This window comes from Dermacentor silvarum, chromosome 1 (genome assembly GCF_013339745.2).
Source record: "Dermacentor silvarum isolate Dsil-2018 chromosome 1, BIME_Dsil_1.4, whole genome shotgun sequence".
Classification (NCBI taxonomy): domain Eukaryota; kingdom Metazoa; phylum Arthropoda; class Arachnida; order Ixodida; family Ixodidae; genus Dermacentor; species Dermacentor silvarum.
In genome coordinates, this window is record NC_051154.1 from 93,406,334 (window position 1) to 93,418,563 (window position 12,230).

Consider the following 12,230-nt stretch of genomic DNA (forward strand, 5'->3'; position numbering starts at 1 on the left):
CCACGTGGCGCAAGGCATTAGTAAACAAAAATTTAATTTTTCAAAGTAAAATCCATCAAAAAAATCATAAAGTACGACTTAACCGCAACCTACAGACGTGATAGCGTCAGATTGTATTTTGAATATACGAGAAAAAAGCCAGATAAGCAGCCAGGGATCTTGAATGCTATCGTGTTCCACTCAAAGGTGAATCTTAAGCGTCCTCCAATTCTGATGGTGTTTCGCTGTACATTGGTTCTAGGCAACATTGACGGGAATGTTGAAAACTGAGCCTTTCTAAATGTTGATCGGGCCCCATGTCGCAGAAAATGCAATGCCTGTGTCGGCATCAACGGTGTCCCATATTGCTATCGTGTTCCACTCTTAAAGACGAAGCTTAAGCGTACTCGCAGTTTTTCATATAAAAATTTGAAAGTTGCAAACAATATGACATCCAGGAAGTCTGATGTAACAAGAATATTAAATGAGTAAGCGTAGTGCAAGCTAACACGCACAAAAACATTAAATGCAAAAATAGAGCTCGAGTGGCGGAGTTCGAGTCCCTAAATACCCGATTGCCAATGCCTCTTTTACATTGGGTCGCACGTTTGTGCTTGTTATGCAAAAAATTTAATCTAGGAGCATGGCACATTACAAATCCACTGCAATCATTGTTTACCAGATAACAGCCCCAAATCGTTAACAGCAGAATGCCGCCATGTACGTTTCCGTGCCTGCTGCCAACTGCCTATCCATACTACCGCAGCGATGATGCTGCCACATGTAGGATTCACCTTGCGGCAGATAGCTTGTACCATGGCTCTCTGAGATATGGAGTGTATTCAGGAGTTTACACTGACTGGTTTCATGTACAGTCTGGAAAAAAAAAAAAAAAAAAGAGAGAGAGCTCCTGCTATGTCTATTTAGTGTGAGAACTGTCGAGTCACATAGCTCTACAGTTATAATTACTAAAATAAGCTATTTTTATATATATTGAGGCTACCCAAAGCAACCAAGTGCTATAAAAGATTGCATAGTGGAAGTGCTAATGTAGATTGGGGCTTAGTTTCTACACTTCCAAATTTGTGAAAGTGTGCAGGTTTGATGTGCACTGGATGGCAGCATGATTCAGCTACTTAAGGACCTTGGATATGCCCAGTTCGGGAGGAAAATTGTGCCTTTCGTTGCTTTTACAACAAATGCAGCATATCAAATCCCAGTTTTGTGTGTTTTCAATTCCGAAAGAGTTTTTTCTGCCCTGCTTGTTTCATATGCTGGATATAGTGGCAAAACGAAGCAACACTCCCCTCCCATATGCACACTACACTTCCCACTCTTCACAGCGTTTAAATACTCTACAAGCTCATGCAGAAAAAAAGCACAGCAAGAGACATTTCATGAGATAGAAAGGAGGACAGCCAATAAATTTATGCATGTAAATAATTAGGACCTTTTTCTAATAAAAATTGTAGTGTATCGACATAGTCTCTTCTGGTGTATGCAATATTTCTGTGAGGCACAGATAAAAAAACCTATTTGAGGACAGATATGTCGGAAAACTGAAGAACCAAGGGCAAGGCAACATTGTTCTGGTGGAGAAAAGCTGTTGTCATGAATCGTGTTACAAGAAGAAATCAATGAAACAATAAAAATTAGACTTCCGAAAGCCTGGTTCATGGCTAGCGTAAGCAAACACTGGGAAGTTTCAAAATTCAGGAATTCCTTTGCAAATTAACATTACCACACAATAAAACACACCATGCAGTGATGAAAGCAAATTCATAATGCACATGGACTTCGCAGAGCAAACAGCCAGCTCCAGAAACTTTTCCTCCCCAGCTGAAAAACTTTTGTCCCGGACATTCAGCCACAACAGAGGAAGTTGATGTTCCTAAATAGAGCATTTATTCTTATTTTTTTCACTTTGTTTACCTTTATTAGCTTTATTATATTCAGGGGAATTTAATATTATGTTAAACCAACATTCACATGGTCACAGAACTACTACTCATAGCCTGGTTATTATAGTCTGTACAATAAGGTTAACGCTAAAATAAAAGTGACAAACAAATATTTTTTTAAATATTTATAGCTGCCATCACTGAATATCATAAAGAGCACTGCAAATATGAAAAAGCTTCATTTTGCTCACTGTGTGGTGTTCCAGGTTGAAATGGATTTAACCGTGGTTCTTGGTGATGCAAGCCAAAGAGAAAAAGCAGGGAAGAATGGGAAGAAAGAGAGAAAGAGAAAGAGAAAAGCAATGTCTAAGACAAGCAGACAACTAAAATAAATGCTTTAGCTCAAGCTTAATAGTTTAATGCGTCTACGTAACAACTCACCGAGGCTACAACCAGTATAAGTGGCTCTAAGCAGAGTTCACAAGCGACAAGCAGCAAGCGAAAAGCATAAAATACATTTTCATATTTCCATTCCTTTACTACTTTTGCACAAGTGGCACACCAATTCAAACTATGACAGCATTTTATGTCAAATTGCATAAAAACATCTCACTTATGAATATTTACAGAAAATTTCAGAAAAGGTGATGATTTCTGGAAAAACGCATGTGAATATGAAGTGCACATGCTGCCGCTTCAACAGTGCTCTTTGGAGGGAGCTCATTAAAAATTATGGGGTTCTACATGCCAAAACCATGATCTGATTATGAGGCACACCGTACTGTGGACTCTGGAAATTTGGACCACCTAAGGTTCTTTAACGTGCACCTAAATCTAAGTACACGGGTATTTTCGCATTTCGCTCCCATGGAGGGAGCTCATGCAGGTTCACAACAGTCAAAAAGGCATTATGGCAGAGTAAATAAAGAGAGCTCTCGTTGGAAACATCTATAGACATTAAGTGAGTATTACTACACCATAAACTCAGTTAGTGTCTTCATTCACCAGATGTAAAAACTCTTAGGCAAATCATCTAACAGTACGCAAAACTCTCATGCTGAATAAGCACATCAAATGGGATATACAATAAGCATGGATTGCTGCACTGTAAACAAAGCCACTATGTATGTTTTACAAAAAGGCAACAAGAAAAATTACTAGCAGATGCCACACTCAGAGAGTGAAATACTAAGAAAAACTGCAGATACTATGGTAACCAATGTCAGAAAAACAAGATTTATGTCATTTTAAATTCTATGCAATTTCACTCTCCTGTATTATAGCATACAATGTGTGCATGCGTGCATGTGCATACATGCATTTGTGTGAAATTAAACAAAAAATGTAAACACGAAGACTTGAATTTCGTTCATATACTGGGTGTTTGGTGTAACCTAGGCATTTTAAAAGAGTGGTGCATCATACGTGAATGTAACCAACTGCATATTGTTTGCACTATCTATCCAGAGCTATACTACTTATTGAAGTGCGATTAGTTGGCTAATTGAGTTTAAGAATAAAAACTTGCAAATATTTGTCTTACGACATAATTTATATTTGTAAAAGCTGAGCATGCTCAGAAACAGAAACACCCAATGAAGTTATATCCATGGCATTATCTTTATGCTGTTCTTTTTTCCAGGCTCTAAAGAAAACCTGTGACATATGAAAAAAAGATTAAAAGTCACTACACGCATGTACACCTGGATTGCAGCACTCTCAACCGTGCTACGCAAGAAAAAGTTTGCATCAGCCTTAGTGTCCAGGCAGCCAGCACCATCTCCGTAAATACGAAAATCGGCCATGGCCCTAAATGATACAGGACAGGCAAGTGCTGAAAAGCAATTAAAACACTCTCGTTGTTGAAGTGCAACACGAGAACAAGGTGAGAACAGGAGCCAACGTTTCGACACGTGGACTTGTCTTCTTCAAGGCATGTAAGCTTTGTTCTTTGAAAACACAACAGAGAATGTTGTAGCCCAGATGCACTACTACTTAGCGGTCATTAAAAAAAAAAAAAAAAAAAAAAAGAAGTCAACAGAAGTTGGCACAATATTTTTTTCAATCTTCCTACTTCTTGTCTGCCTCGTCCTTGTCAGTGTGAGTTAGCGCAGTTAAAAAATTTATACCATGCATATACACATATGTATATAAACGAGAAGGAAAGAAACCGAGGGGCCCGATTTTTTTTTTATTAGTCGTATCAAAAGAAGCCAAAAACAAAGACACCAAAGACAGCACAGGGGAAATCTTCTGCAGTTCTTAATGAAATTAAGAAATGATAAATGGAAATAAAAGTGGATGAAAAAAAAAATTGTAGAAACGATGGAACCCAGCCTTCAAAACGCAAACACCTTGAGAAGTAGACGGACACATGCTGGGACTAGCAACAAGTTTAATGAAAACAATCACACAGAAGTTCGCAGGGAAGCCAGAGCGCATGCGTTGTACAGACATAGTGACTCTCAAATAAAGAATACAAAATCACACCTAGTAACCACATTTTTCTAAATAAGCTACTTCTTTCTTTGACAGCGATAACGAGGGTACACCAACACATTGATTGTGATCATGTTTTCGGTGCCTTGTGGCAACTTTTTTCACATTGTGTAAAACCTTGTGGATACACGGAAAAAAAATTGACCGACGATTACAATACTAAACACGAAATTTGAGCGTAGCCCTATATGTGTTTTCATTTCGCAATATATTGACTGGCGCGGACAATCTGTCTCATGCCGCATGTAGCAAACAGAGAGAAGTGTGGCGCAACTGTCTTGCTAATCTGGAGATAGCAAGAGGCAGCGCATGGGTGACATGTGGCTGCGATTCACAGCGGCCACCGCAGGCAGACCTCCACTCGTGCAGCACTTTGTTTTCATATATGATATTCGTGGACGCGCTCGCCACATGCCTTATCGATGGCATCATCAGTGAACAGACGACGCGTGCTACTCTGGCGCCATCTCGTAGCGATTGTTGCCACAGAATACGTCTTGTGCAGCACAGCTTTTCGTCTCACGCTTTCGCCAAACCTGCCTCCTTCGCTTTCCTCCTCACATTCTTTTCGCTATCGCAATCTTGAAACTTGTTTCTGCCGCTGTAAATATATTGAGGTGATCCTCAAAGGGCTAACATGCACATAAATTTAACTACACGAACATTTTCACATTTTGCCCCTATCAAAATGGGGTCACCGCACAGGAATTGAACCCGTGTCGTGCTCAGCAGAGCCACTCAGCCACCGTGGCAGGTATTTTTAAGCTCCTGTCCATAAATCAACAAATACAATTAATCCATTGATTAAAAAGTCCCGATAAATCTGGTTAGAATTTGGTTGGTTAGAAAAGTAACATATGTAATGAAGATGAAGTTCTAAATTATAATTAAAGGCAAAAACACGAAAGTCTAAATTACTTTTCTTATCATAAAATGGTATATTTTATTTTAATATTTATAACAGCTTTTCTTTGACGCCGTAGTGACACTGCAAACGCAACACTATTGGCAAACGCCAAATGTCTATTCCAATACTCTTCATTCCTGCATGCCCCAACACTAACACCCGCAAAGCTCTTTGGGGCCCCAAACTTTAGGGGCCCCTATTCTAAAACTTTAATAGCCATCAACATGGTTTGCTTTTTGACAGTAATCGGTTTTCGCAGCATTATCGGTGTTATCAATTTGTTAATGTTTACCATTGCTCTTTGTGCGCCGTCGCGGCTTTTACCATTTCGAGCGAGTTAGTTCGGGATGTGCTCGTCGCCGAAAACGACTGCGCGCTTCTTACACTAGTGTGCCGGTTTGCGCAGTAATCTTTTAAAGCTCCGCGTATACCAATTCAGACAGTGAGTGGCATCTGTTGCCTGTCCCCTTTCTTAACGCATGTTCTTGGCAAGCGAGAGACCTGCGGCCAGGTTAATGTAAATTGACACTATATAGGTAGTGTGTGTCCCAGCTAATCCGGCCGAAGCTAATTGAAAAAAAAAAACGAGAAAACAAGATAGCACGATGCGACAAATAATGCGAGATATCATAACGCGAAAGACTTGTTTTAGCTCATCAAAAAAGAAGCCGTGAGCACGTCGCCGTCGCAGATCGCTGGACAGCTGAACTTCTGCACCGTAGGCACAGATAACGTGAAAGATCGATGACACTGAACATTACTTTGTGTTCGCGACAGCTAAAAAGCAGAGTTTGTAGCACGATGCGACAAATAACGCGAGGTATCATAGCGCGAAAGATTTGTTTTAGCTCATCAAAAAAGAAGACTGTAAATAACTAAAAATAATAACTTAGTACTATCTGTCATAAAATAAAAGCATTAATTTCGCCCTCTGCAGCAATTCACTGGTCTTGCGGCCGACAACGCACGGCAGATCGCCATCGCAGAACGCGGAGCTCGGCCAAGCCTCATTCTCCCAGTAACCATGGTTGCCCGGGCTGCTGCGGCGCAAGAAATAATAAAAAATAAGCATGTGTTTTTCGAGCGGTGCGACTTTCAATTTTTAACTTTAACTTTCAAACATGTTTTTCTCAGTTCCTCATTTTGTAGCATTTTTAGAGTTTGTGCACTAAAATTTGTGCAACTTATGTAGTCTGATAATGAAATTTCGCATGCTTATGCTTTAACATGTCCTGAATTCAAAGAAACAACTTTCAGATTTTTGCACAAAGATATTCAGTAAGATCATTTTAAAAGCTTCTTCGTTGAGAGTAGTAAAACAAACTCAGCGCTGGAATTTTTCTCCAGACTAAAACACAAACTTTACACTATATTTTTTTGCTTTATTGAATTCTATTCATTTGGAGCAATATGAGCTATTTTTTAGTGTTTTCTTGTGCTCACTGTTATCGCCTAAGCTTGCACAAAAATGCATTGTTTTTACAAATGCATGGTGTGCAAAAAATTAACCAAATGAGGCATAAAAAAAAACTAAAAGCAGATTTGAGAAGAGGAGCTCAGGCTCTGTAAATGGTGAAACTTTCATTGAGCTGTCATAAATATTAAAGAAAAAGTTTTTCCGGTAGCATCTAGATGTGTAGTGGTGCTACAATCACAAGGCTTCATATAGCTTTCCCAGTACCAGAAGAGTCCTTTTGTAGCAGGCATTTCGGCTTTTCTAGCAGGGAATTTCTAAAGAGTAAATGACACCCACAAAAAGAAAATACACATATTGCAACTCAAGTGATTTTACAAAGCTGTCAACACATAAATATTGTGCAAACTGACATTTAGAAGAAACTACACATGATAAAGTTTATTTTTTTTATGTATTTTAACACCATGTTATGACTTATAAATTTACAAAACGCATTATGTGGCAAGTTGCTTACAAATGTGGCACTAACAAAATAACAGATTAGATACAGAAGGTGGAATCGCACCCTGCAGTATATAGTTTTACTTATTTTTCAGACACTCCAGGATTGTAAATGCTTAGGGAAGCGTCCTCTGGTCCCAACAGTGTCTCCCCACTCTGGATGTCAAAAACATTTTGCCTTCGTCCCTCTGGAACTCAGTAGTGAGGCATTGTTTCGCATCTTTTTTGCAGATTTGATTTCATCCCGAGAGATTCTCTTCATTTGCCTTTGTTCCAGTAAATAAGAATTACCCTAGATTTAATCCCATTTTGTGTTCACTACCGATGCCTCGGCTTCTAGCTGCTGCTGTTGCTGCCCTTTAAGGCGGATCTTTACTGCTCTGAGCTGTTATTGCCTTAGTGAAATGCTAATAGAAAACACAGAGGCAGGTTCATAATACGAAATATTGATGCGCCACCACACAGACAAGCTGTAGAAGTGTCCAGCTCTGGTTTCGTTTTCACTATCATTGCCACCAGACCTACAGCAGGAGTCCTTGGAGCAGTCACGGCACAATTATAGTCAAAATGAGGCTTCAGTAGCCCCCTGTAACCAGATTCACTGTTAAATGGTTATTACTAAAGCATGGTAGCCAAAGCAAAGTGACCAACAATAATGAGTACATCACAGGACTACTACCTGCTCATTCAAACCAAGATTGCATATAGCAAAAGAGAAACAAAATTGCTTTGCCATCAACCACCATGGTGTAGTATTCTTGTAATCATTATGTCCCCAATTTTCTCCGACAGTTTTGGTCTATCTTGAAATGGCTTACGGGGAAGGTATGCAAGAAGGCATCTTTCATAGCAGCTAAGCTGTTTGGGACATAACCAATACAATAGACAGCCACCAAAGAAGGAGCATGATACTTGCACAACATACAGAATGCAAGCAAACAAAGTGCACATTTACAAGGCAAAGTCAACATATCCAAATCTCCTAATGAGCTGTTTGGTAAGGTACCCATTGCGGTGGAGCAGTGGCCATGGCATTGTGCTGCTAAGCTCGAGGTCATGGGTTTGATCCACGCCACGGCGGTCGCATTTCAATGAGAACGAAATGTAAAAACATGTGTACTTAAATTTAGGTGCACATTGAATACCCCAGATCGTCACAATTAATCCAGAGTCCGCTACTCGTGCCTCGTAATCAGATTGTGGTTTTCGCATGTAAAACCCCTGAATATATAATCCTGCTGTTTTCTAAGGTAGTAAATGTTTTGATGGATGTCCCTGGTTCTGGAGGGTTCATAAAATTCTGCATACATGCAGCCATTTCAGCAATATTTTGAAAAAATTATAAAGTAATTTCATGAACCTCCCAAAACGGTGGAACACTGCCATTTTATTTTCCACACAAAATGAATGCAAATCAAAGCATCCACGAAGCCAGACATCTCACAGACAAAAGAACCAATGAGAATATCGTATAGTACACTTTTGTTAATTTCACTCTAGTTAATTCGATCCCGACTGAAGGTCACTGCCAGAACCATGCATTTCTATGGCATAAAATGTTTGGTTATTTCGATCTTGAAATTGGCCTTTGTCGTATAATTAGAACTTGACCCGTCAACACACAAATGCCCGATGCCTTTGGCGACCCCGGGGTTATAGCAACCCTTTTAGTGGCAGCATCTGTCTCAAGCGAGCAGGGACAGTGAATGCGTTGAACATAGGAATGTAATTCCACATGAGAGGGGGTCTCCCATCGAAAACACTTATTTTCAGCTCGCCCAGGAGAATTTTGGAGCAATAACTGTAGCTCAAAATGTCCGATTACGGTACTTACCCGAATCTAACGTGTCTCTCCCTCTTTTTTTTTTTTCAAGAAAATCATTGCAATAAGACAAAACAAAAACCACCTCTGCAGGATTTGCTTTTTCGCATAATACGGATGTATTGCGGCAAAGCTTCCTTTAAAAATAGGTGGCAAAGCCGAGTTTAGGAAATCGGCCGCCATTATGCAACACATATTAGACCCTTGCCCATTTTTGTTGCTAAAAAATCGAGTGCACGTTAGAGTTCTACTTTGTTTAGAAGCTTTAATGTCCTTTGTGCTTTAGTTTTCTACTTTGCACACACAGAAAGTGGGCATCCATTTGATTCAAGGGTGTGTTAGAATTGAGCAGATACTGCCAATGAATCAATAGAGTGTTTGGCATTTTTTCTGCATCTTACTTATTTAACCCAGCAGATAATTCGATAAGTTTCAGCAGTCTCATCAGGGCTAAATTAATGGAAGTCGACTGTATAAGCGCTTTGCTAGTACTTGCCTCAGATGCCAAGTTCTCATGCATAGTTTATTATTGCATAGATAGCATGCTCCTCCAAGTAACACCAGCCCCATACACATCACTATACATTGTAGTGAAAAGTGAGGAAGAGGAAAACCTGAATATTTTAACACTGATTATCAGTCTTCTAGAGTTGCCACTTGACTGCAATAAAAGAAAAATACTGCAATTTAATGGAACGTATCTTCAGATAAACTTGTCAAGCAAATGTGTAACGAAGGAATGGTCAGGATATATTATCGGTGCTGCAAAATTAAAACTTTGCAGCCAGGACACAAAGCCTCACCTTAAACATTTAGCCATTTGCCCACGTAGAACCTGTCCTACCAGTTTGTTTCAAATCATTGTTTTCCATCTGCTTGCTCACACTACACTTTCATTTGCTTTGCTCACTAGAAAGAGCCCCACGTATCACCCCATTTACCGTATATTGGTGTATTTTGGTGCTCTTGCATAGTCTTTTTCAATTTACATTCCTTTTACCATGAGTTTAAGTGATACTATGTGTCTTTTGAGAAAAAGCCTTTCTTTCAGAGCACCTTTTCTTATATATTTTGGTTGAAAATAAAGACAAACCACACTTTTTTAAAATCAGGACTGCATAAATTTGTCAGTGATAAAAAAACAACTATTAACTCGTAGTATTCTTGAAAATATATTGAAAATAAGAAAACACTGCTGTGCAACTCTCCTAATTCCGAGGTGCACAAGCTAGCCAAAAGAAAATTGAACCTCTATAACTACAGCAGTATCAAGAGTTTCACACTTTATAGTACATGCTTGGTTTAGAATAACGGATCTGGTATGGTGTCATCACAAAAGGTCGCTGCCAATAAGAACTATTTTAAATGCAGACAATTCACAACCAATTTTCGTAATGTGCAGGTAGCTGGTGAACTGGGGCTTATCACGGTTCAGAACTAAGTTCATGGGTAAAAATACGTAAGGTTCTGAAGATGATTTAATTTTCACTGTTCCATACCTTCCAACCTGTCAACCTTAAAAATTATCAAAAATCACACACATGATATAAACTGAACATGGGGGGAGGAACAAATATAGCACTTTTTTTATGTTTGCTCACATTAAACACGCCATTTATGGGATACATATGCACTTTAATGACTGCTATTTACTTTTAAGCAGTCCTCAGAAGCATATGGGCAGTACTAGAGTACAAGAGAAGAAAGATGGCTGGACACCCGCTCCAGGCTGCACTGAAAAGTGTATGGAAGGCAAGGCTTGCTGTATATGGTGCCTCGTGCTGCCACTAGAGTGTGGCGCAGGTAGCATCACAGTTTCTTTTTAGGTGTGTTTTGCAATCTTGTGCAGCCAGATCTTTCAACAGCTTCAAAACTTTTTTTTTTTTTTTGCAAACAGAATCTATTTTTCATAAAACTTGGCACAACATTTCCATGAGCCAAAATTCATAATCTTCAAGGAACACTTGCAAGACTTAGCAAGTATGTTGGTTTCTCTTACGTGGCCGACAGTTTCTCTGAAGAACCAGGTACTGGGATCAATAGTTCCAAGATCTCACCCCTCTACCACCCCACCCCCATGAGCATCTTTTGCAAGTTTGACATAGAAAAATTATTCCAAAATTCCAGCATAAAATAACGCAGTCAAAAATGGTATTAAAAAAATAAGCCTTTTACAGTAAGTTATGTGACTATGGAAACTATAATTTTTGAGAAGGCAACGTATGAAGAACAAATCATAGCATGAAACCTGATTTCTTAAAGGGACACTAAAGAGAAACACTAAATCAGTTTAGACTGATAATTATTCTTTGAGCTCTATATTTAATAATTTTGCAATAAGAGGTTTAGTAAAGAAAAAATAAATGGCAACACTTAATTTTATTAATTTCCCGACGAAACCCCGGCACGTCAGTGTGACGTCACGCATTTCGAAGTTTTCTTTTTTTTTTTTTTTCCCCCGCACTTGGGCCATGTGTTGGCTCAATGAATTCCCCATACCTGCCATGTTCAATCTTTGGCTCCTTTAGCACCACAATGTAGTCCATTTTTACCAATAAACTATCAACTTGGCCCTGGCATATGCAATCAAAATCGATCTGGTGCAGAAATTTCAAGGCAGCGTCACCACCAGTCTGTCCTTTTTGTGCCTTTTCTGGTTTACCAAATCTTTTCTAGCAGTAAAAGTAACATTTTTGGTATTCTGGAAGGGTAATTTACTAACCCAGGTGAAATTATTTTACAGCATACCTGTTTATGGCTAGGGTTTCGTGTATTTTTGCTCTATGTGTGAAAAAACCCAGGCCCCACGCAAGCGCACTCGTGCCACTGCTCGCACATTCGTCGTCATCGTCTTCTCACAGCTAGTTCGTCGGCGTCCCTCAGATATGCATTTTGAGCAGATTAGTTATCAATAGGCACCATTTTCAAGATCAATAGACTCCCAGGTATATAATAAAGGTTTCTCAAAGATTTGCCACTGAGCGACCCACATCAGCCCTGTCTACATTCGCACCACCCTCTCTTTGTTGGCATTCCAAGCGCTTGCGTATCTAGTTTCCTTCCACTCTCCGATGGTGGCAGTGCCATCGAAACGTCACGCGTGTCTGTTTTCCTCCGGCTCATCGGAGCGGCGGTTCCGTCGTAGATGCGAATGTATATAAAAAACCAGAAACACAAGTTGCCATTCTCCATTTTGAATTTCAC

General features: G+C 39.5%; 1 protein-coding gene across 5 annotated transcripts in view; it reads right to left on the reverse strand.

Annotated features, from left to right (window-relative positions):
* The window catches only part of LOC119432526 (guanine nucleotide-binding protein G(s) subunit alpha), a 145,886-nt gene that overhangs the window by 51,341 nt on the left and 82,315 nt on the right, over window positions 1-12,230 (reverse strand). For 2 of the 5 annotated variants that reach the window (XM_037699694.2, XM_049671083.1), the window contains exon 10: window positions 2,132-2,170. The exons of 2 other annotated variants lie outside the window; for them this stretch is intronic. In XM_037699694.2, the coding sequence (XP_037555622.1) occupies window positions 2,132-2,170 (39 nt within the window). Of the gene's footprint in view, window positions 1-776; window positions 856-2,131; window positions 2,171-12,230 lie in introns of those variants that run through there. One more of the 5 variants, XM_037699709.2, reaches the window with a different exon arrangement.